Genomic DNA, 21,829 nt, shown 5'->3' with positions numbered 1-21,829 from the left:
CAGTGTCAAACAGGTGTCTCTTGACTGGCTATTGAAGTGACCACCATGCTGGGATGTACAAGAAAACATGGGTAACTCGTGATACTCTTGGATGAGGGCTCAGATTAATGGGTTGTCGTTAGGTGATTTTCTGCAAATTTAATTAATCTTTAGCATCATGAGTTAAATTGACCCTGAATCCTTTTTGCATGTTCTAAGTGTAAGTGACCTTTCTGAGTAGAAAGCATAGGTTATAGTTTTCTGGGGGAATTGCCTGTGTCTCATTGCTGTGATGGAATGAATGTGTTTTAATCTGTCTGGTCTAATTCCTTACACAACTAGAGGTACAGACCCATTGCTAGCAGTAATTGTGAACATGTTAATTTAAGCAAGGGGAAACGTAATCACTATGTGTACTGCTGCCCGCCTTGCAGTCTGTCTAAAGTTAGTTGCTGCTTGAGCTCTGCTTGCTTGCCATTACCTGAGCAGCAGTACCAGTACTTAGTGTCCTAGTTGTGGTGAAAATTGGCCCAGATGATTGAGCTTGGGTGTGAGCTTCATACCCCCAAAAACCTGATAATTATAGAGTGCCTGTGATAAGTAGTTTCTTTGAAAATAGTATTAACAGCCCAGTGTTTGCAACTTTGTAAAAATATAAAAACATCTCTGTGCTTTTGTGAATTTACTGTATTAGGGAGCTTACTTTCTATCATGTTTCAAAGTTGTGTTTGAGTAGCGTTAGGATATGAAGGTATTGGTGGTCACAAAGTGAGAACTTGATCCTGTGGGAGTTTTGGGCACATATAAAAGCAGTTGTCATAGCTGTTTGGTAGCTTTTAAGCATGCTCTTCTTCTAGCCAACTCTTACACTCTTCTTTTTAACTTCAGTTCAGTTATGCAAACTGTTTGTCTTTCAGAGCCAACACATAATCAGTCAAACAGAACCAAGAGGAAAGAGAATATTTGAGAAGGCTCCCAGCATCTCATGAATGAACTAACGGAACTCGATAATGCTGGTTCTCCAGAGCCAGGTCTACGGCTCAGAAAAGGACACATGTCTGACACTGCAGCAACACAGGCAGCCTTTGAAGAGGACAGCTCTGATCAGAGGCTGCTTTTAGTGGAGCCACCTCTGTCTTCTGACCAGGAAAATGTAAGTTATGTCATTATCTGTTAGGCTTGCGAGGAAAAATGAGTTTTGACATGTTCAGTGCCTGAAATAAGTTCCAGAAATTTGAACTGTGAGCCTGCAACCTCTTTATGCCTGATAAATAATTGTGATAAAGCCAGGAAGTTGCCAGAAATATTCAGTTGAATGTATGGGCACTTGGGTGACAAGACAGGGCATAAGTATAAGTTTACCAGGTTTATATTTTTTTTATTCCATTCTCAAAGAAATGGGACTCATACTGGTTTGTCCTCTGCTGAGGCGCTGCTCATATAAAAAGATTTTTGTTCTGTAACTTCCAATTAATTATAAGTGAAAGGAGAAGGTACATTGACGCTGGTTGAATGTAATCTGAACCTTGGCTAATTGCTATTGTCACAGAGATTAGGACAGAAAAATCTGTTTGCAAGCACTGTTGTTGGAAGAGTGGCCATACTGTGTTAGACCAAACATCCGCAGTGCGCGCGATATCCTATCTCTGACAGTAGTCAGTCATGGACTCCTAAGGAGGAGTACAAGGTTGGGGAAGCATGTTGCCTTACTTCCCGAGGACACTCTCCCAGCCTTTAGAAATCAGTGGCTCACAGATTTCTTGAGGTGGTGGCAATGTTTTTGAATTTTTGGTGCATGAGTCTTTGTATGTTTTAGCAGCCACAACATCCTGCGGAAAGGTGTTCCGCAGCTTGATTAGGTGTTACACAGAGGTAATGTCCAAGCATTGGACAAAAGTACCTTCTGGTTAGAGAGTTTCAGAACTGTAATTAATGCTTCTCCCAGGGTATATACAGATGGATATCAGCACAGTTAAGTGGAAGAGGCATTCATCTTAGGCTCACTATTAAATTTATCATGGCTTAATGAGTTTACTACATCAGCTCAGTTACAGCAACTGTGTGGTTCTAGCCAGCAGCAAAAACATGCTGATGCTACTTAGTGTAGCCTTCCATGCAGAAGAGTCGGGCTGTTGCTGTACTTGTGTTTGCTACGGACTCTGGGTGGGCGCATGGACCATTTTCATCATTCAACTGACATAAGAACCTGTACTAGGCTGTCTTAACTTGGCTTGAGCCCTTACAGAGTTTATTTTCCGTCAGAACAGATATTCATGGCTATATATAAGCCAAGCCAATGCACTGTAAACTGTGCACTGCTATAGCTTCTGTAGGACATTCTCAGTATCATGGTAACAGAAATACCCAGAGTCTTTTTCACTGCATTGTGTGACCTTCCGGTTGTAAAGCATGTGGGTAAGATGCGAAGTGTCAGCCAACAGCTGAATTTACTAAGGTCAGAAAAAAGAGAAGTGGAGTTGTACTAGCAGATATTTTGAACAAACATATGTTTATCTGACAGCATGTTTGGGATCATCTTTTTCGAAGGCTGTTTTTGTTCTTGTCTCTGACTTTCCTGGTGGAATAGTGTGAATTACCTGTTGCCCGCAGATGGAATAGCCCAAAGTAAAAGCCTGTAACTGATTACGTTATACAATTCTTTCTGTCCATTTGCTAAACAGAAATAATTTGAATGAGTCAGTGTTTAATTTTAGAATTTTGAAGATAAAATGGTTAAAGTCTGCTCTTCTGCTTTTTTAGGTGTTCTTAGCATGTGTTAATCTTTTTTTGTTTGTTTGCTTTCATACTTATGACAAAAGTATGTGTTTCTTGTGTTTTGGCTCACTACAAATATTTAGCTTTCTTGTATTTGATGCCTCTTTCCCAGTCTCCTACAATGCTGCCACAGAAATTTGTTCTTGCCATTTGGGCCTTGCTGTTCTGTCTTGAACTGCATCACTTTCTCTGCCTTATAGCCTCCTGCTTTTTTGACTTTTTTCTTTTTTTTTCAGCCTAAAGCTTTATTCCTGCCCTCTGTGACTTCTTGTTTTTAACACTGTGATATCTTTAATTTTTTTTTCTTCTTAAAAGGTTGAATAATTGATGCTTCAGATGGATCATCCCAAAACACGCTTCTGTCAAAAGTAGCAATATTGGCTTGCCAAATGGCCTTTATTATGTGACATGCTGCAGTGTTCTAAATAATCTGGAAAAAACATTATGCTATATATCTTCCTTTGCCTTGTACAACCTCAGCACAGCTGTTACTCAAATGCCAGCTAGGATTCACTTTTTTTGCTCTACTGTACATTCTGGCTATGTGCAACTGCCTCAGTAGAGATGACTTATTAGTTCAAAAGCGTGATTTTCCTCTGGTTTTGAAGAGGCTCTTGTTTAGATAACAGTAATATAAGGTGGTTATTCTTCCGTAGATGGCAATAGTACTTGGGAACACAAGCTCAACATAGCCTTATAAAAGGACTCAAGTGGCGCCTGCTACATTAGTATTCTACATCAGTATTCTAGTGGCTAAATGCAACCACGTTGTAGCCGATGGTAAAAACCAAGGAATTCTGTGTTGGAGAAAGAAAGTGGAGGAGAGCTATATAATGTCTTGATGGTGGAACAACCACGGTCATATAATATGCTTTTAAATGCTTCTGCTTATGACAAGCTAATCATATTGTCTTTCTTGAATATCATAATATAGATGTATTCTAATAGATATGATAATTCCCCAAAATTTATTGGGCTAAGAGTTGAGGTGTTAGTGTAGAAAGGTGTATTTTTTTTATGATCGTATTGCACTATTTAGTTTTCCTGTTGCCTTCTATTACCCTAGTTATATCATTGCAGCTCCTTTATTTGTATAAAATCTACCCCAAAGTCTGCTATATAAGCTTACTCTCCCTTTGCCTACTTGTATATCCACCTTCTGCTCCACTTGCAGGAGGAAGCAGTCTGAGCTCGTAAGAGGTGGTAGTTGCTTTCTATTAATTATTTTAGTAATCTTTTCTAAGGAGGTGTGGGGAAGCATACCATTATATTGTTCAGAATTATTTTCCATCTCCCCCACAGCTTGCATTGTATAATATATATTTGTAATTTTGATTGGCCAAAGTATTGATCCTCTTTAGAAATAAAGCATCTTCATGGAAAGAAATGGAGGTGGTATTAAGAAATCAAATTTAGTCCTAAAAGTTTTTTTTTTTCTGGGGCCTTTGTCCCTGTCACCTACCTGGGCAGTTGCATAGCTGTGAACTAAAAATCAGTTGAAAGATCCTACTTTCTGTAAATTGTAGCTTTCTATGAATACATTAGCAAAGATTTACTATCTGTATTGATTATGCTTATCCAAAATAATAATAAACCAGCTGCATCTTTTAATATGCCAGTTTTATAATGGTGTTTGAGAAGATATAGATCATATAAAAGTCAGTATCTTTTTACATCTAAACCTCTTAGTCTGTATTTTATCCCATAACTGTGTTCTCTTCTAGAGTGCATGCATGTTCATGGATTATCCCCTCTTCCAAGTATCTGTTCCAAAGAATAGATACCCACCTTCCTGTCTTGTTTAAACACGCAGTTAGTGTAGTGGCAGATGAGTGGTGTACCTTCTGTGACTTTGAGAAATAGTGACCATTTATCTGAATGTTAAGGATTTGGTGGTGAGAAAAGGATTAGGCAAGCTGCATGGTTCTTCTCGTTCGTTCGTCTGTTTAAACTTTTTTTCCTTGCTCTAGTTTACATATGCTGTGTATGTACTGATGAGGCATTTTTCAGCAGCTGCTTCTCTCCTGTACCATGCTGGATTGCCTGTTCTTTGGGACAGCATCCTTTCTCCTGGCCTAGAGCTTCTGTGTCTTAACTGCTTTTGTAATTCCAGCAGTGATAGTTCCTAAAGAAATCTCTCTTACTGTGGCTTTGTTAAGCTGACACAATGAAATGCATGTGACTTCTTGTAACCTGATGAATGGGCTCTTTATGCAGCCCTAAAAACCTGTGCTTGACTCTTTCCTTTTATACTTTAACCTGTCAGTGACAGGAGGTAAACAAAAGAACCATTTTCTTTTCCTTTATTCCAGTCAGGCTTTCGCGTTCCTGAATGATGATTCCTTTCATGCAGTTGAGCTGCATTGTGCAGTTGTCCTGTGTGGCACCGAAATGCGCCCATGGAGTGGAGACCTGTTGCTATAAAGTGTTTGATAACCTGCACTAAGGGTTTGGGAGGAGGTATGCGTAGCTGACAAGCCTTCTGAATGGACAGAAGAAATTGGGGCAAATACTCATCTGGATTGCTTCTCAGGGAGCGTGTGTTTTGACTTCAAGAGGAACTTACTTGACCTCTGACAAATTTTATGATACCTGCATGTAGCTACAAGAGTCTTTCTAGAACATAAATACCAAAGTGGCTTGAAGGAGGGAAGCAGAAGGATGTAACAGATTTTCAGGTGAAAAAGAAAAGTTTTAGAATAATTGAAGGTGAGCAAATGACTCCAGGCTTTTAACTTGAATCATAGAACTTACTCAAAGCATTTTCTGTTACAGAAGCGTGTACATATTCTCTACAAAAATAGACTACAAAAATAGCTTTGGTGTTGACAGAAGGGTGCGTGTAATTTCATGGAATTGTCAACTTGTCTTTATGGTGCATGCAGTCTGAGTGAAAAAGATTTAGGTGAAGCCTTGAAGGCCAAAGGTAGAAATTTGAGTCTTAGGGATAGTCTTTCTGGAGCTGATATTTGTAAATTCAGATTGCCTTAATTTTTTTTTCCCTTTCTAGATTTACTTGCAAGTTTCTTGTTCAGTTTGAAACCATTTAGCTTTACTTTCAGTCTAGCATTTTGCTATTGGTACTTTGATTGAAAACTTGGCATCTGCTTCTCTATTTGCCTTCTTCCTGCATTGCATTACAGGTTTTGTTGGTAGAGGTTGTCTTCTGAGTGTGTATGGAAGAGGCCTGGCATAACAGAATTTGAGGGCATAACAGAATTTTGAGGTCCCACCAAAACATGTTTGCTTTTGTTTTAAAGCAGATTGTGTTCAAAATTTGTTGTTCTGTAGACATCTTTATCACCTCTGTCTCTCCTCCATTTTCGCAGTTCTTGGGAGAGAATGTTACTACTTTGAAAGCATGTGAATTGACATTTTACGTCACATCAAAAGATCTTAAGGTCTGAATTTCTCATTTACTTGCCATTCTAAGCACTGGAAGTAATGCATATTTTACTCAGACTGCTAGTCACTGAACTAAGTGCTTCAATCTAGTATCTTTCCCTGCAAGTATGCCGCCTTCTTGTTTTTGTACAGCAAAGCATTTTTGGGTACACAGAGCAGAATATCTCCAAGTAGTCCCACTTAAAGAGCACAAAGACATGCTATACGTCTGTGGAGGTGGTTTTCAGGCTCAACAAGCTTGAGTTGATTGGATGCTGATGCTTCCTTCACTGACACTTGATGTGCCTGGTCTATCAACAGGCTTTTAGAGCTTGAATGCCTGCAGAAAAGACAAACTGGTGACCTGGTCAACCACGAGTAGACAGTATTCTGCCCAGAAGGCTGGTAACATGTGGGACATGGCCATGTCTCTGTGTCTGCCCTGTCTCCCCGAAAAGTCTCATGTGAAATAACTAGAAAGTTTTAATAGGTTATGGCTCGTTGAGTTGCAGCTGGATTCAACTGTCTCTTGTTATTCTGGAGAGCCTTAGCTCTTTGAGAAGGGGAAGTGTTGGTACTCTGCTGAGTTTGCTGCCTGCCAGCTGGTTCTGTAACCATTGCTTGCTGTGCTGTGTGTTGAAACTAGGCGAGGGAGGGAGTGGTTTTGTTTAGAATTCACTGGCACAACGGTTTCCCTGGGCAAGGGTTAGATTCCACAGTTCTTGCCTTTGTTCTCCTGGAGATCATATCTGCCTGATTTGGACAGCAATGGGGGATGTGTTGGCCTTTCACAGTAATAGAAGAGAAAACAGTGTTGTACTGGTGGGTTAACTTGCATTTTCCTCCAGCTGTTTTAGATTGATTGACTCTGCTCTTGTTTTAAGTTCAGCAGTATGCTTTCAGTCCCTCTTTGTTTATTTTTTTAACAGAGCTTTTTTTTCCATAAGCCCAGAGTGCTTGTTTTCTTTTTCTGCTGTCAGGATTAACAACGACAGAGGAGCAGAGCATGGCACATGAGAATCTTCTGTAGTAGAAGCAATTTCTACAGGCTTTTCCCCAAAATATACTGATGAGTACACGTGGGTATTGAGGTCTTTGGTCCTTGTCAAGTACCGGGAATTGACAGAAAATAAGTAGTTGCTACTGCCTAGAGATTCAACAAACCCTTTTCATCTGAAGATATTTAACAAAGGAGCTAGTTCTAATAAGGGTGTATTAGCAAGGTTGCTGAAGCCAAATTGTGACTTTGGCCTAGGAGTATTTGCTAAATGAGTGTTAAATGTTAGTGCTTGTTTTTAATGAGTGCCAGCAAGCAGTCACCCATGACCAGTTGTATAAAACTGTTTCCAAGTGCTATATTAAATGGAGTGTAGCTTTTATAAGAAGGTGACCTACAAAGGAAAAATACTAAACTCCAGGAACCTTCAAGCACTTAACATTTTGACCAATAGGCTGAAAGGGTCTTTGGCACAACACTAATGAAAGACTTTTTTTGGTCCAGTGACAGCAAAAACAGCTTTACACACCGTGCTTAGAGGGTGAATGCAGTTAGCCTTTTGGAAACTCTGGTGTGTCTATGTTTACAAGCCTATCAGATTAAGAGAGAATGTAAACTCTGAGTGACAAAGCTGTTATTTTAGAATAACTTGGTGTGTGCAGAAGTTAGGGGAAGTCGGGGAAAGTTTTAAGGTGCTATGCTTTTCCAGTTAATTACTTACAACCTAAAGAACATAAGGTGATGAAATCCTGAGAAATGTGCAACAGCCTTTTAGGAGAAACGGCACCACCTATTGCTGCTTTCCCCTTACAAAAGACCAGTTGATAAAAGGTCAGTTGACAGAATGGGCACAGAGGAGTTGCTGAAAAAAGCAATCTGGCTAGCTGAAAAGGATGTTACCGGACAGCGATTAGAAAAATAGCGGTTTTATATTATAGCTGTGAACTTATCTTGGCCATTGTGCTGAATGCTCTCGAGTTACTGAATCTGGCATGCTGCCTCAAGAAACATTAAGTGATTTGAATGTCATGTTGAACACTATTAATCATTCATCTGATGAGATCAAGATAAACAAGAGCAAAAACTCCAAGTCATGTCTAGACTTTTTGACTTCAGTTTAATATGGGGGATAACAGTGGTATTGTAAATGCAGCAGCATATGTTTTCTAACTTGCGTTTTAAGAAGAGAATCATATATAGGTGCTGAGTCGTATAATGTCCCATGTCTCAGTGTTAATCAACACATTTGCTTTTTCTGAACTATCCTGCCTGTGTTACAATGATGCGTTCGTAGCAAGGCAGAGTTCTGTCAGATCAAGAAGAGAGTGGGAGAGCATCTATCAGCAGCTGAAGGAAGCAACAAGAGCGTTAGAACAGATTCAGACTGTGTCACGCTTTGGAAATGGTAGCTTTAGGGCACCAGTGACATCTTGATGGTGAATTGTCATGACAAAGAGTTGAGCTTTGAGACATGGGACTTCATTAACTCTAGAGCTTAATACTCTGTAGGTATGTGTACAGTCAGTTAGACCCTTGAGTAACTGAGTGATGACTCTGTCCAAAAAGGAACCCTAATATAGAAGAGTTCTGCCCTTTCTGGGTTTTAGGAGACTTGTATTGCAGTTACAAGTCTTACTGGTTAATGTGTGCACTTCTGGTTCTGCATCAAATACCATACATGCAAGAAATGAAAACTGGCCAGTTTCTGAAAGTGCAATCCTGAAAGCTGCTGCAAGTTTTGAGAGTACAGCAGCCTGTTGAAGTGTTCGTTAGTTTTAACTTTCCTTAATCCATCCCTAGGTAGGTTCTTGGGCTCCTTTCTAACCCGTGAACACTGAAGAAGGAGGACTGGAGATCATTTGGCCTCCAGCTGGCCTGTACTGAAAAGAAACTTGGCCTTGCATATGATCCACAGAAAGTATTCTGTAGTGGGTCTCAGTAAAATGGGAGCTGATGTTTCCTTTGTTTCTGTTGCATTAGCTTGAGCTCCTTAAATCCCATGGTTATCTGAACCAACTTTATTATCTAATAGGAAGCTTACCTAGCAAAAATGGTAGTAATTTCTGCCAGAATAGTATTGGATCAGCTAATCAACCCAAGGATCAGAGGGGTGCCAGAAGCAGCGTAAAGGAAGATGGAGGTGAGGGAGAGGAGGACAGCTTTCGACAGACTAAGCTTCTTGGGTGGCTTCATTCAAATCTGATTTATGTTTCAATTTGCACACTCTAATGAACACAGATTAATGACATTTTCTAGCAAAATTGCAGTCTGAAGTGATGATCAAGAGCTTGCTTGTCACCTGTGCAAGCACTAGTCATGTGCAAACTCTCAAGCTTTCTAGAAATCTTTAAACTGACATCAAGAAACTACAGATCTGAGAAACTACAGTTTTACCAGTTGAAGTCCAGAGAACACAACTTACTCAAAAGTGGGCAAAAAGGTTTCTGGAATCTTTTTCTACCATTGTGACTCGACTTCTGACAGGCTTTTCCACAGTAAGGGCATCAATATACAGTGTGTCTGTAAACAGATTTGAGAGCAATAGTATAAAAACTGTTAATCTATGTGAGAAGGATAAGCTGTTTTAGCGGACAAGAGAAGTATGTTGCATTTACTGGAGCAGGTTTTACTGCAGTTTTCTCTGTAACAGGGTCTTTGGCTACGTGATCTGACTTTTTTGGACCATATTCAGGTTACAGATTCTTGTACTAAATGTAAACTTTATTTTTTAAACTTTTGTGCCGTTGCTATAAAAGAGTGAGATTTTTATGTTAAAATAAACTTACTTAATGATAGGCACTGTGCAATTTGGCTCTTGGATTTCTTGCTCTTGTTTGCTCTGGTGCTCTAAGTCTTGGTTTTGGCATTAAACCTTTCCTGTCCCTACCAAAGCACACTCTGAAATTCTTGTTTAGAAGATGACCTGTCCCTGGAAGTGTGTTGCCTGGAACTCTGTACAAAGTAATATAATTAAGTCTAATTTCTACCTTTTTCTTTTACCTTCTTGTCTATCACTCTTACCACAAAAGAATCTGGAAAACTTCCCAAAATAAAATGAATATGGATACACCAGTAAAACTATTTTCTTCCAGCCATTGACACTTGTCCTTCAGGTTTAGTTTATTCTCCAGTACCATTATTGTACTCAGGCTGCATATATACTTCTATCATATAATTTCCATCTCATTAGGAATCTGTACTATGTTTGTTGATAGCTTTAACACTCTAGGAATTGGTGAAGGGGCTAGGATTAAAATTGGAAGGATTGTTGGACATTTCCGTAGAATTAAGTGTCCAGACTCTCTAGAGTGTGAGTATACAGAAGCCGCGATTTCCAGTTTGTATGAGACTCACTCTACGCGTTGCTGCCTATGTGGATGATTGCAATGAGTTTGCTTGTTACGAGTGAGCAAGGGTTTTTATTTAAAGGTACTCTAAAGTGCTCTAAAGGCTTTATAGAACTTAGTCAAAATTTCAGACTGGTTTTAAAAGAAATTGAGTAAATTAGATGACGTAAAAGAACATCTGAAACATTAGCAGAGTGAAGATCCTTTTGGCCGATGATCTAGAAAGTACAAACGCAAGAATTGTTCTTGAAACACTTGATTCGGGGTATACCATACCTCATTAAAAGTGGGAGTATCAGAGTTTTGTTCTGGGTTCACATTTCTTGCACGATCTTAGGCAAGTGAGATTATTTAGCCAATGTGTTCCCCGTTTTCAAGTGTAATTCTGTCGGCAGAACTTAGAAATAGTTGAAAACACGTCCTAAAGCATGTGCTTGCTTATGTTTTTATGTTCTAGAATTATTCTTGATTTTCTGATACGATCAGCCAAAGAAGAGAGAATATGGGGATCCTAAGATACGAAGGAACTTGTCACAGTGGAAATTTTACAACAATATGCCTTCTGAACAGAAGAGGGCTGTTTTTTTCCCTTCAGTCATTGTCTGAAGAGTTGAAGGTCAATAGACTCCTTCAAATTTCCAAATGAAAACTGGCATTGGTATTGGCACTCCAACTATAGATTTCCAGCTTCCAAGAAGCACAGTTTACTGTTCTTTCTAATGGGACATTACAGGAAGGAGTCAAGAGAGGACGGATGTTCCAGAACGGGCCTCATTTTGCCTCCTTAGTGAGAAAAGGACTAAGAAGCTGAGTTTTAGTTTTTTTCCTTGAATGCTAATTTTGCAGTTTAATGGCAGGAAGGAGATAGTAAAATCAATTCCATTTTCTGGCAGTAATCTGGGCTGTGTATATGATATGAATTTGAATTCTTTTTATCACTAAAAGAAGCTCAGTAATGATTTGTTTGTCGGCACATTGCCAAAATGCAAAGATTTTGGACTAGTTCATAAATAGCTGTGCTCTTCGAGCTTTACAGTCTGTTCAAATTTAAACCTTCCCATCATTCTAGAAATGGGAGTATGTGGAGAGAGGGAAATGAACATTTTTTTGGCTTTGAGTCACTGGGCAGACTGCAATGAATGCAGGCTTTGATTCCATAAAGGACCTTTTTTCCTTCAGTCCACCCAGATTTGTAAATTGGGGATTACTAACTTGTTCACCCCATTCCAGCTGGTCATTGTGTGGTGCTGGGGGAGGGAGTTCTAGGATAGCTAAAAGGCATAGCAGTGCTTCTTTTATCAAGTACATTGGAACTTAAAACACTAGCCTTGCTTTTCTGCAAGGTGCGTCCTTGGAAACCGAAGATTTCTTTGGTTTGTAAGATTGTGCGGACTATCATGAGCATCTTATGCAGACCCCCATGGCAGGGGGTTTGGACTAGATGACTGTTAAAGATCCCTTCCAACCCGAACCATTTTATATTTCTATGACCTTGAGTTAATTATTGATAATACTGAAAACTGAGAATCCTAACCAGAGAGATCCATTAGTAGAGAAAAACAGTAAAATGGACAGTGCGGGAAATAATTTCAGTGAATTGTTATTGAGTCAGAATGAAACCAAATTTGTTTTTTATTTATATGTTTTCTGGTCCAACAGGACATGTGCCTATTTTAGAAGGATATTAAACCTATTTACATCTCGGTGTTGCCCGATACCTTTCTCAACAGAATTATGGGATAATCTAGGCAGTAAGAGTGGATTTAATACTGTCTTATACTGCTGTAGGATCTGGGTAGAGCTGATCAATATTTGTATCAATCATCTACTATAAAATATGAAATTATTGCCCAGACTTGCTCAGAGGGGCTGTTAACTGGAACGATAAATGAAGGCAAGTAGACAGTACAAGGGACAGGGATTACCTATGAAGATTCGTGTGGTCAATCAAGTTGTCCTAGTGTGGGCAAATGTGAGGCCATACATAAAATGGGAAGGATGTATACTGTCTACTACATAGAAGAGATCTGCATTCTGGATAAGCAAAGTAGGGTCAATAGCCATATGGTGGGCGGACCTCTTTGAAAGATGAAGCTTCAGTGGCTACTGCAAGCTTTGGGTACAAAAACAAGTATTAGCATGTCATGTCTCTCTCAAAAAAAAAAACCACCACCACCAACAACAACAAAAAAAAACCCAAACAAAAAAACCAAATAACCCAAATTGAATCTAGGTAGCTCACTGTAGGTTTTGAAGAAGTCCTCTCTTATTTGTTAAAAAATGAAACTTTGAAGCAGCTTGTTCGGTTAACTTGTTGGCAGAAATAGTTAATAAGGCCTCAGTCCAAGGAGAGGGCAGTAATGCAGGACAGATGAACAGCCAGATCTGATCTCTGACTCAAAGTTCAGGATGTTAACCTGAACATTACTGATAATAATTCATAGATCAAGTATGTGAAGCTATATACTAGATTCTTGGTCACTTTGGGTAGCATTATTGACAAGTAAGCTTGATTTTTAAAGTTGCTAACCTTGATATGGGAATAAGAGGGGAAACAAAGTATTGTGGCTTGTAATATAGAGGAGGCCAGCTCCCTGCAGGTTTTGGAGCTTTCTTGGCTTGGTCACGAGGTGCATGGCAGCTTTCTGCGTCAAGCCTGAAGCGTACAAAGGGCTCGTTCTCTCTTTTCTAGCTTTCTCAAACTTGTTTACCTTGGAAGCTGAAATGTCTCTGATGGGCCATGAGCATTGTAGTAAACAAACAGGAATGTAGAACTTATGTGCCTCCCCTGCTTTTTTGCTAGATGAAAAGCTAGAGTGTATCATAATACGTGGATGATGTGATACATCAACATAGGGAAGAAAACTACCAAACTTTGTTCCTATAAAGTTATTAGTGATGTGTACCAGCTGAATATCCAGGCCTAGTCTTCTTATTTTGTTTTGGTTTTGAAGTCTCTTGGTATACCTTGGAGATATGCCTGTTTCTCTTTATTTGAATTTTGCTTAAAACTCTGATGTCTGTTACTGCTTTTCTTTGATAACTTGCCTTTGTCTAACTGGCAAAAGTTTCTTAACTAGTTTCTGAAATATCTTGAAAGTCAAACAAATGAGTAAATGTTCATTACTGGATTATGAGCTGAACAGAAGTGTCAGTTAAACAGAATAGATCTTCAGATTTGAATTAAAAATTGAGGTGAAGCATTTATAATAAGGTAAATGGATTCCTCTCCTTGGCTTGCCTTTTAGCATCCTAAAATGCCACCTATGTTATAGAGGCTTTAAGGCAGGCATAGTGACATTGAAACATAAAATAGGAAGTAATCCTTCCCTAGAGGCAGGTAAGCTGCAAACCTCAGACTCCATATCTGGGCTTTAATGAAGCGTAACTTACAGAGGAACACTGCTTTCTTCCAAACCTGGTGAAAACATGTGCAAAATGGATTAGAGAAGTGAATTGTTCTCAGATACCTAAGAATGTCATAATTCTGTTGCTGGTTCTTTTGAATTCCTTCCTAAGTGCTGTACAAGGAAAGAAGACTTCTTTATTTGCCAAGACCTCAAGTCATAGTTTTGTATGGAAAACAACATCACATTTCTCTGTTCATCTTTCTACAAAGCGTTTTCTTTTTCATTTTTTTTTTCCAGTGTTCTGAGGATTATAAACACAATGATGAGTCACCTCAGGAGGATGAAGGATTTATGGGTATGTCACCTCTTCTACAAGCCCACCATGCTATGGAGAGAATGGAAGAATTTGTATGTAAGGTAAGGGCATGTGGAAACTGCTGAAGTAGTTTCCTTTTTAGGAAGCTCCAGTGGGCAACAGACTATACCTGCAGAAACTGCGCTACTAATGTGAGGAAGAGTGGGCACGCACCATCCCTGGATGGGTGTGTCTCGTTATAACTGGTAGCACTACAGCCCCTCAGGATCTCAATCTGTCATAAATGAATACATTGTAAACCATGGAACAGTAGGGATTACAAATGAGACTCTAAATCTGATCATGCACCTGAGGAGTCTCTCTTGAGAAGCACCTGTGAGTGCAGAGCAGAATAAAAGCCTTCTGGTTCAGGGCAATTCCATTGACAAGGTAATTTTTTTTTTTCCTGGTTTCTTCGGAGCTGCAAATATTTTGCTTTTCCAGCACCATTTGCATCCATTGTAGAATAAGCTTTGTCCTTTATTTGAAAAGAAAACGAGGCTGTGCTAAAACTATATCTAAGTAAATCCATTGTAGATTTTGTAATTGCTGACCTTGGCTCAATTTTTGCTACTTTTTAGAGCCATGGGGCTGTAGCAGTCTCTGGCCCTTCTTTCTTGATGAAAGGAGTGCTGCACCTTTATACAGTTGTTCCTGCTGGTTTCGTGAACTACTCTTTGATGTTTTTACAGAGGGACCCCAGTTACTTGGTTGTCTTTTGTGTGTGAGTGTTGTTGTTTATTTGGGTTTTTTTATTATGGATTTTTTTCCCCTTTTTAGATGTTCTATAGGGTGGATTGTGTAAAAATTAATTCCCTCCTGCTGTTCCTACCTCAATTCAAATTTTTGGTTCATGAAGTGAACCAGTTATTTTCTTGTTTAATGTATTTAAGAACCCAATCTTTAATTGGGTTGGTTATTTTGATTAGTTTTGTTTTGCTTCCACGAAGGAGTGTGGAGAATTGATGTAAACTCTGGGCTCTTGTTGTCGAAACTGAAATAAGAATGTAGCTTTTCAAACTTAGTGTTTCAGGATTCTTCAGACTCGCTCCTGTATTACTAGCCAGACGACAAATCCAAGGAACACTGCAGAAACAACCCCGGTACATAAAGCAATTCCCCGATACCCCTCTGCTTGGCAGTGCTGCTTCTGACACCAACCCGAAGACTACATGTGTTTTATGTTACCGAAGCAGCGCTAAGAACACCTGTGCGCACTTTTTTTTTTTCCTTTGGAACCCGCTGCAAGAATAGATGTGTGCACCTATGCTCTCTCTCCCTTTAAAGAAGAAATCTGATGGAATTGCGAGTCATGGATCTGTTCCCTTAACTGATCTGTCACTGTTTGTTTTGGGAATGTGGGAGCATTTGTTTTGTTTTTTGTTTTTTTTTTTCCAACCTGGATAAGGGATTGGATACTTCTCACTGGACTCTTGCCACTTCATGCTTTCTGGCCTGTATTAGTGCCGATGGGTAGCTTTATTACTAGACTGCCCCAAATGCTAGCAGATACATAGTCAGATTGGCTTGTGGTTGGAAGAACAGGCTTTTACTTATTTCTTGGAGAGAACTAGGTGTAGGCTGCTTCAGTTAAATGGAAAGGATGATCTGTGAAAATAACACAACGTGGAAATGAACTAAATGCTTTTCTTTGATTAGCAGTAAAAATGCCCAATACCTTTCCTGTTCAGTGAAAAGCTGAATTATTTCTTTCTCTGGTGGTGCAGCTCAATTTCATAATGATACTGTTTTGAATAGGGATCAGTGACTTAGGCATTATATTTCAAGCGTAAAGCCTTTTCCCAGAGAAGTCCCACCAACCCTTTTCTGTTTACTGTACTCATAGATCAACGCTCTTACTAATACAGGTTTTCTGACTCTTGCCATACATCAGTGGAACTCAAATCCCTGCATTTAACGAAAATCTTCTAACTTCTAGGTATGGGAGGGCCGATGGAGAGTCATTCCCCATGATGTTCTGCCTGACTGGCTAAAGGACAACGACTACCTGTTGCATGGACACAGACCACCCATGCCTTCCTTCCGGGCTTGTTTTAAGAGTATCTTCAGAATACATACAGAGACTGGTAACATCTGGACACATCTTCTAGGTATTTTCAGCTCACTCTAATGTTAATTGGCTCCATTGCTCTCTTGGAGAGCAAGATAGAAAGAGCTGTGGGGTGGTCAGCATTATCATTCCACTAGTAAGCTCTTAAGTTAACGGGGAATTCCCGCCAGCGTTGGATGGGACTTCCATAATTATGACATTCAATTCAAATGAATGAATTAAAAATTTCCTGATTAAATGGAATAAATTAGTGGTAGATATTCTTTTTCCCAAGTGTGTAGGGGTTTAATTGAGATCGCATTTCTTGCCACAGGACACACTTAAGTTGCAGCTTGTATGAGTGGTTTTCAATGTCCAAGGAGCCTTGAAGGGAGAGGGTTTCTTTGAACTATGCCCTTTTTTTTACATTTTGCAACAGATTTTTTTGATTGTTCTAGAATGTCCCAACTAGTTGTCAGGCATCTTGCAAAACAAGTAAAAATACGGATTCCATGCAAGCCTGTGTTGCATCAGTCTGAGACAGAAATGTGGTTGGAATGCATAACTGAAGTAGGGCAGTACTTTATTCTGCATGTGTGCTGCTGGTTGTCATGCAGCTCCTGTACATTAAAGTCATGCTTGTAGAAAGAAAAGCTTTCGGTGTGCATGAACTTGACACCTTTCTGCCTTACTGTTTTTCAGGATGTGTGTTCTTTCTTTGTCTGGGAATCTTCTACATGTTCCGGCCAAACATGTCTTTTGTAGCACCTGTGCAGGAGAAAGTGGTTGTTGGCTTGTTCTTCTTGGGAGCCATACTCTGCCTCTCCTTCTCATGGCTCTTTCACACAGTTTATTGCCACTCAGAAGGTGTTTCCCGGCTCTTCTCCAAGTAAGTGCCTAGAGGACAGGGTAGGCCAAATAGGAAACAGGTGGGAAAACAGGGTTGGGATAACAGGGTTGGGATTTATGCCCGGAGCCCCAGTGTAGGAGTTGTTCATTGCATGACTGCATGTACTTTGGAACAGAGTTGAGCAGAGATTCAGTGCAGCTTCTTCTAATTATTGTTTGTTTCAGCATGAGTTTTTGTGCTGTTCTTTTAGACTTACAGCTCTTTCATTTTCTGCTGCTTGGCAGGCGTGTGCATGCATCTTGCTGCTATAAGTAATACGCCTAGAGTTTAGTTGCAGGACTTCGAATTTTTAATGCAGCTGTTACTTCTTCTCATTTCAACTCTTCTGAGTAGCTTTGAACCTTAAACTTACGTAAGACAGCTCCACAATGTGTGTCAAGATGTCTTGGTCTTTTGGCTTTACTGTGCGTTCTCTTTTGGCTGGCTGCTAAATATCTCATATTTCCTAAGATTACTCAACCTAGGATTGTGTGATCTGCAAGACCACCTCTAAAATAACCCAGCAATTAAAGTCCCCTACTGAAAAATTAACTCCGTCATCTTTTGTAGGAGCATTTTGTCAGGGTGTGGTAAAAAGCAACGGCTGTAGGAATTCCTTTTCTTCACTGGTGTGTAGAAAAACAGCGTGGTTGAAAAATTGCGACATTATTCCCCAGTGGTCACTTAAGCCGATGCCTAACTAGCTTGCGCTTGTCAGATACTAAAGTGTTTGTGTTGGCTGTGCTCTCACAACGTACTGTGTGCCCTTTTTTGTTCAGAGGACTCTCGTGCTGCTTTTCTTCCTCATCTGGAGCTTAAATCTGAGTTTCCTTCAAAAAGCTTTGGTCTGAAGGCTGCTGTATGTATTGCTGATGACTGTCCAAAAGTGGCCTTACTTAGCTTTCTATCAAGGTAATCCACTACCGTAGGGAGGGCATTGGTGGACGAGTTGCCATCAGGAAGTAAGTTACAATAGTGAGAATAACTTCATTTTGCAGTGAGAAGGAGGCAGTTGGTCTGCTGAAGAAGAGTGTGTTGGTGCGAGGACTTCCAAAGGTTCACATGTCTTATCAAACTGATTTTTGTTTCCTTCTAGGCTGGATTATTCTGGCATTGCACTTCTCATAATGGGCAGCTTTGTACCATGGCTGTACTACTCCTTCTATTGCAACCCTCAGCCTTGCTTCATCTACTTGATTGTGATTTGTGTCCTGGGCATCGCAGCCATAATTGTCTCACAATGGGACATGTTTGCAACCCCTGAATACCGGGGTGTGAGGGCAGGTAAGACCTGAAGTTAACTGTTTTGCTTCTTGACTGCCTTTCCTCCTTCCTACTTGCCACTTGGAAAATCTGTCTTGGGAAGACTTAAGAGAGCTTAATTTTATAGAGCTAATGTTCTGGGATTGGCAGCTCGTTGGGTTTTCTTTCAGCATTTATTATAGCCAACTGGATGCACAGATAAGGGCTGATGCAAGTCCTGAAAGTGCATTCCTGAAATGGACAGTAACACATGCAGTAGGAAAGGTAGTGCAAAGTATTTCTAGCTATATCTAGCAACTTTGCTCTCTCAAAAAGATGACTGACTGCTGGGTGTGTGTATGTGTACTTCTCCTGTCTTGTTTTTGTAATACTAGGCTCAGAAACTAGCAAATCATTGAATGATTGAATCTGAATGATTTACCTAGATAAAATATATAGTTAAGACAAAGAGCCTGGTTTTTCTTTTCACATGATCAAAAGAACAAAAACAGATTTGGTTTCACGTTCTAAGGTACGAAGAAAGAGAAAGCTTTAGGGGGCAGCTATGGAATGTGCACACAGCTGGGTTGAATAGTAATATTTCTTGTTACTTAACCTGCACATTCTGTCTTCAGTAAATCTGGATTTTTTTTTTTTTTTTTTTTTTTTTTTCTTGGACAAGCTATGGGTGTACCTTCAGAGTTCAGCCTTCCAAACTTAAAATCTGGATGGGACATGATTATTCCCCCCACGCACACTTTTTTTTACAAGGTTTCTGTACTTGCTGCTAAAATCTAAATGAATAAACCATGTTCTCATGTGTGGCAGATCAGATGAGCCACAGATGCTACTTTTCTGTTTCCTAGGACTGCTTGTACAGCATATGATAAATAATCTCTTTGTTGTCTGTCCTTGTTGTCTTGCTCTTGAGAGATTATGGTAAAGTGAGGCATAGTTCGTGTAGTCTCAGTGCCCTCTACAGTCCAAGATGTGTAACTGGCTTAATGTGCGTTAAAGGTGGCAGATGCAATCAGTAAATGAAATATTTCAGTATCTGCTGGAACATATAAATAAGTAGCTGCTGGTATTTGAAGGAAGTCTGTGCATTCTTTCACTTCCTTGCCAATAAAGCTCTTCTGGGGACCTCCAGCTTCAAGAGTTGTCACCTTTCTGCTGCTTTGGCAAATGCTGAGTTTTCCTTCCGTAGCTTTTGTGTTTTCATTGTCTCCCTTTACCACCATTGTGTTCAAACCTGACTCTCCCACATTTTCTTTACCTCCCAGGAGTATTTCTAGGTCTGGGTCTTAGTGGGGTTATTCCCACCCTGCACTTTGTCATCTCTGAGGGGCTCCTGAAAGCAGCCACAATGGGGCAGATAGGCTGGCTGGCACTCATGGCATGCCTGTACATCACTGGTGCTGCACTATATGCTGCCCGCATCCCGGAGAGATTCTTCCCTGGCAAGTGTGACATCTGGGTGAGTCTACAGAATGACTGGATGAGGAGACCAACGTGAAAGCTGGTTCCCCTTGAGGCTGGAGGATGTTGTGTCAATGTTTTCGTGTTGCAAGTATCAGACTGCTGCACCAGAAGCATAGGTCTTGAGGGGCCGAACAACTGTGGGCTGGCTGAGCCTGGTGCCTCTCTTGCTGAGTTGTCATAAACTGGCTGGTCTGAGGTACCTGCTGGTGTGCAAATTCACTCCAGCACGAGTATTAGGTAGCTTTAGTAGACGGGTAAGCGACTTTGCGAACCTTTGTGTGTGTGTGTGTGTGTGTGTGTTGAGGATCCTGCAAACACACATCTTACCTCGCTTCTGTGCGGAAGAGGGCACAGTTATTTCTCTGATGTTCAGTGTGTTCTCTGGGATCTTCACTGTGTCTGGCTCCTCATCTTGTGCAGCCAGTGAAAACACTGGATAGGGATGGTAGAGTTTGGATGGATCTCTGGCCCAGAAGAAGCGAAAGTGGGGTGAGCAAGTGGGTGGGTGGGGGAAGCTTGGTATGAGGGAAAGACTCACAAAGACTATGGAGGGAAAATATGTGTGGAAGATGTAAAGAAAGAAAGCAGGTGGAAGAGTAGAGATGAAAGGGAAGGGGACCTTTGGAAGGCCACTGTAGTACCACTAGGGTAGCTTAAGGCTGCTAAAGAAGACTAGAAGTGAGAATGAGTCCTGGGTGGTTTGAGTAGCTTTTGCACAGCACCAGTTTGCTAGGTTTGTGTAAATGGCCAAACAGAGCCTAGGCTCCAAAAGTACTGGTGCACCACCAAATCTTTTCCAAGCTTCCCACGGACCCTGCAAATATACATTTGTAGAAATTTTTCAAGAGTGTTACCCATATTGGTACGCCTCCTCTCAAACAAGGGCATGCTTTGTCAGGTAGTTCCCTCATGGTTTTCATTCTGCTGTACTATAATCGATAGCATCCTGGGCATTCATTCAGAACATCTGGTTGTTTCTAGGTTTTAGTATTATATCTTTTTTTTCCTTTTCTGTTTCTCTGTGGCAGAGAAATAAAATATGTTTTCAAAATCCACTTGGTGAAACTTATGCCTGTGACCAGAGCAGTGTTTGTGCCTGTTAGCTGTGTGAGAGCACCATTTTTATCAATTATCCACCAGAGGTGTTGTGGAGGAGCTAATTTTAAGTGTCCTGCTTAAGCCTTTTGCCCCAAACTCTTGAAATGATCCTTATCCCTTCACAAAGATGCACTATAGCATTTACGTAGCATGCTTGTTGATTGACCAGCTAGTTAAGATGACCGTGAAAGAAAGGGGGGGGGGGGTGTGTGTGTGTGTGTGGGTGTGTGTGGAATTTGATTATTTTGCTAATGGCAGGGGAGGGATGGGCTTTAATACACAACTTGGAGAACTTTGCAGCTTGTGGTTTGAGGTACTGCAACGTGTTACTGTGTACTTCAGCTGAATGTGTGGCTTTTTTGGAGGCGGGGGAGCACTAGAACCCGAAGTACCCCACCTGAGCAGAATTGTTTTCTCTTCCGCAGTTCCACTCCCATCAGCTGTTTCACGTGTTTGTAGTGGCTGGCGCTTTCGTGCACTTCCACGGGGTTTCGAACCTCCAGGAGTTCCGTTTCACGGTCGGAGGAGGCTGCACAGAGGAAGACGGGATGCAGTAACACCAGCCTTCAGCCCACGATCGCAACCAAAACAGCACCGCCAGTGCGGTTGAAGCATACAGGCTAGCGCAGTGAATACCTAAGAAGAATCCAAGTTTCAGCTGATGAGGCATGGACCTTCATGGGGATTCTGACTAACCAAGATAAATTCTATACCTCAAGCAATGGAATGAATCAATTTGAAGACCAGGAAATTCTGAAACCCTAATTTATTCTTGGGATCTACAGATTGAGCTACAGAGGACCCTTTCCAAATCGGCTTCTGTTCAATGCCATATTTATTTGTAGAATTGGGGAGGGATAGCTTAGCAGTTTCCTTTTTTT

The 21,829-nt window shown here is 40.5% G+C and overlaps 1 protein-coding gene across 1 annotated transcript; it reads left to right on the top strand.

Annotated features, from left to right (window-relative positions):
- Window positions 1-902: 902 nt before the first annotated feature.
- ADIPOR2 (adiponectin receptor 2) lies at window positions 903-21,829 on the top strand. Its single transcript, XM_009946814.2, has 7 exons — window positions 903-1,132; window positions 14,130-14,249; window positions 16,127-16,298; window positions 16,940-17,126; window positions 18,223-18,410; window positions 19,652-19,845; window positions 21,374-21,829. The coding sequence occupies exons 1-7, from the start codon at window positions 965-967 to the stop codon at window positions 21,503-21,505; spliced, it is 1,161 nt and encodes a 386-aa protein (XP_009945116.1). The 5' UTR covers window positions 903-964; the 3' UTR covers window positions 21,506-21,829.

This window comes from Leptosomus discolor, chromosome 1 (assembly GCF_034619465.1).
Source record: "Leptosomus discolor isolate bLepDis1 chromosome 1, bLepDis1.hap2, whole genome shotgun sequence".
Taxonomy (NCBI): Eukaryota; Metazoa; Chordata; class Aves; order Leptosomiformes; family Leptosomidae; genus Leptosomus; species Leptosomus discolor.
Note: the sequence above shows the minus strand (reverse complement) of the source record. Positions and strands in the feature narration are given on the sequence as shown.

Excerpts from the sequence above, each read along its gene's own strand:
- ADIPOR2 (XM_009946814.2), top strand. The coding sequence starts at position 965 with ATGAATGAACTAACGGAACTCGATAATGCTGGTTCTCCAGAGCCAGGT. Across the intron at positions 16,299-16,939 it reads CATCTGGACACATCTTCTAG|GATGTGTGTTCTTTCTTTGT; the intron begins GTATTTTCAGCT and ends ACTGTTTTTCAG. Across the intron at positions 18,411-19,651 it reads ATACCGGGGTGTGAGGGCAG|GAGTATTTCTAGGTCTGGGT; the intron begins GTAAGACCTGAA and ends TTTACCTCCCAG.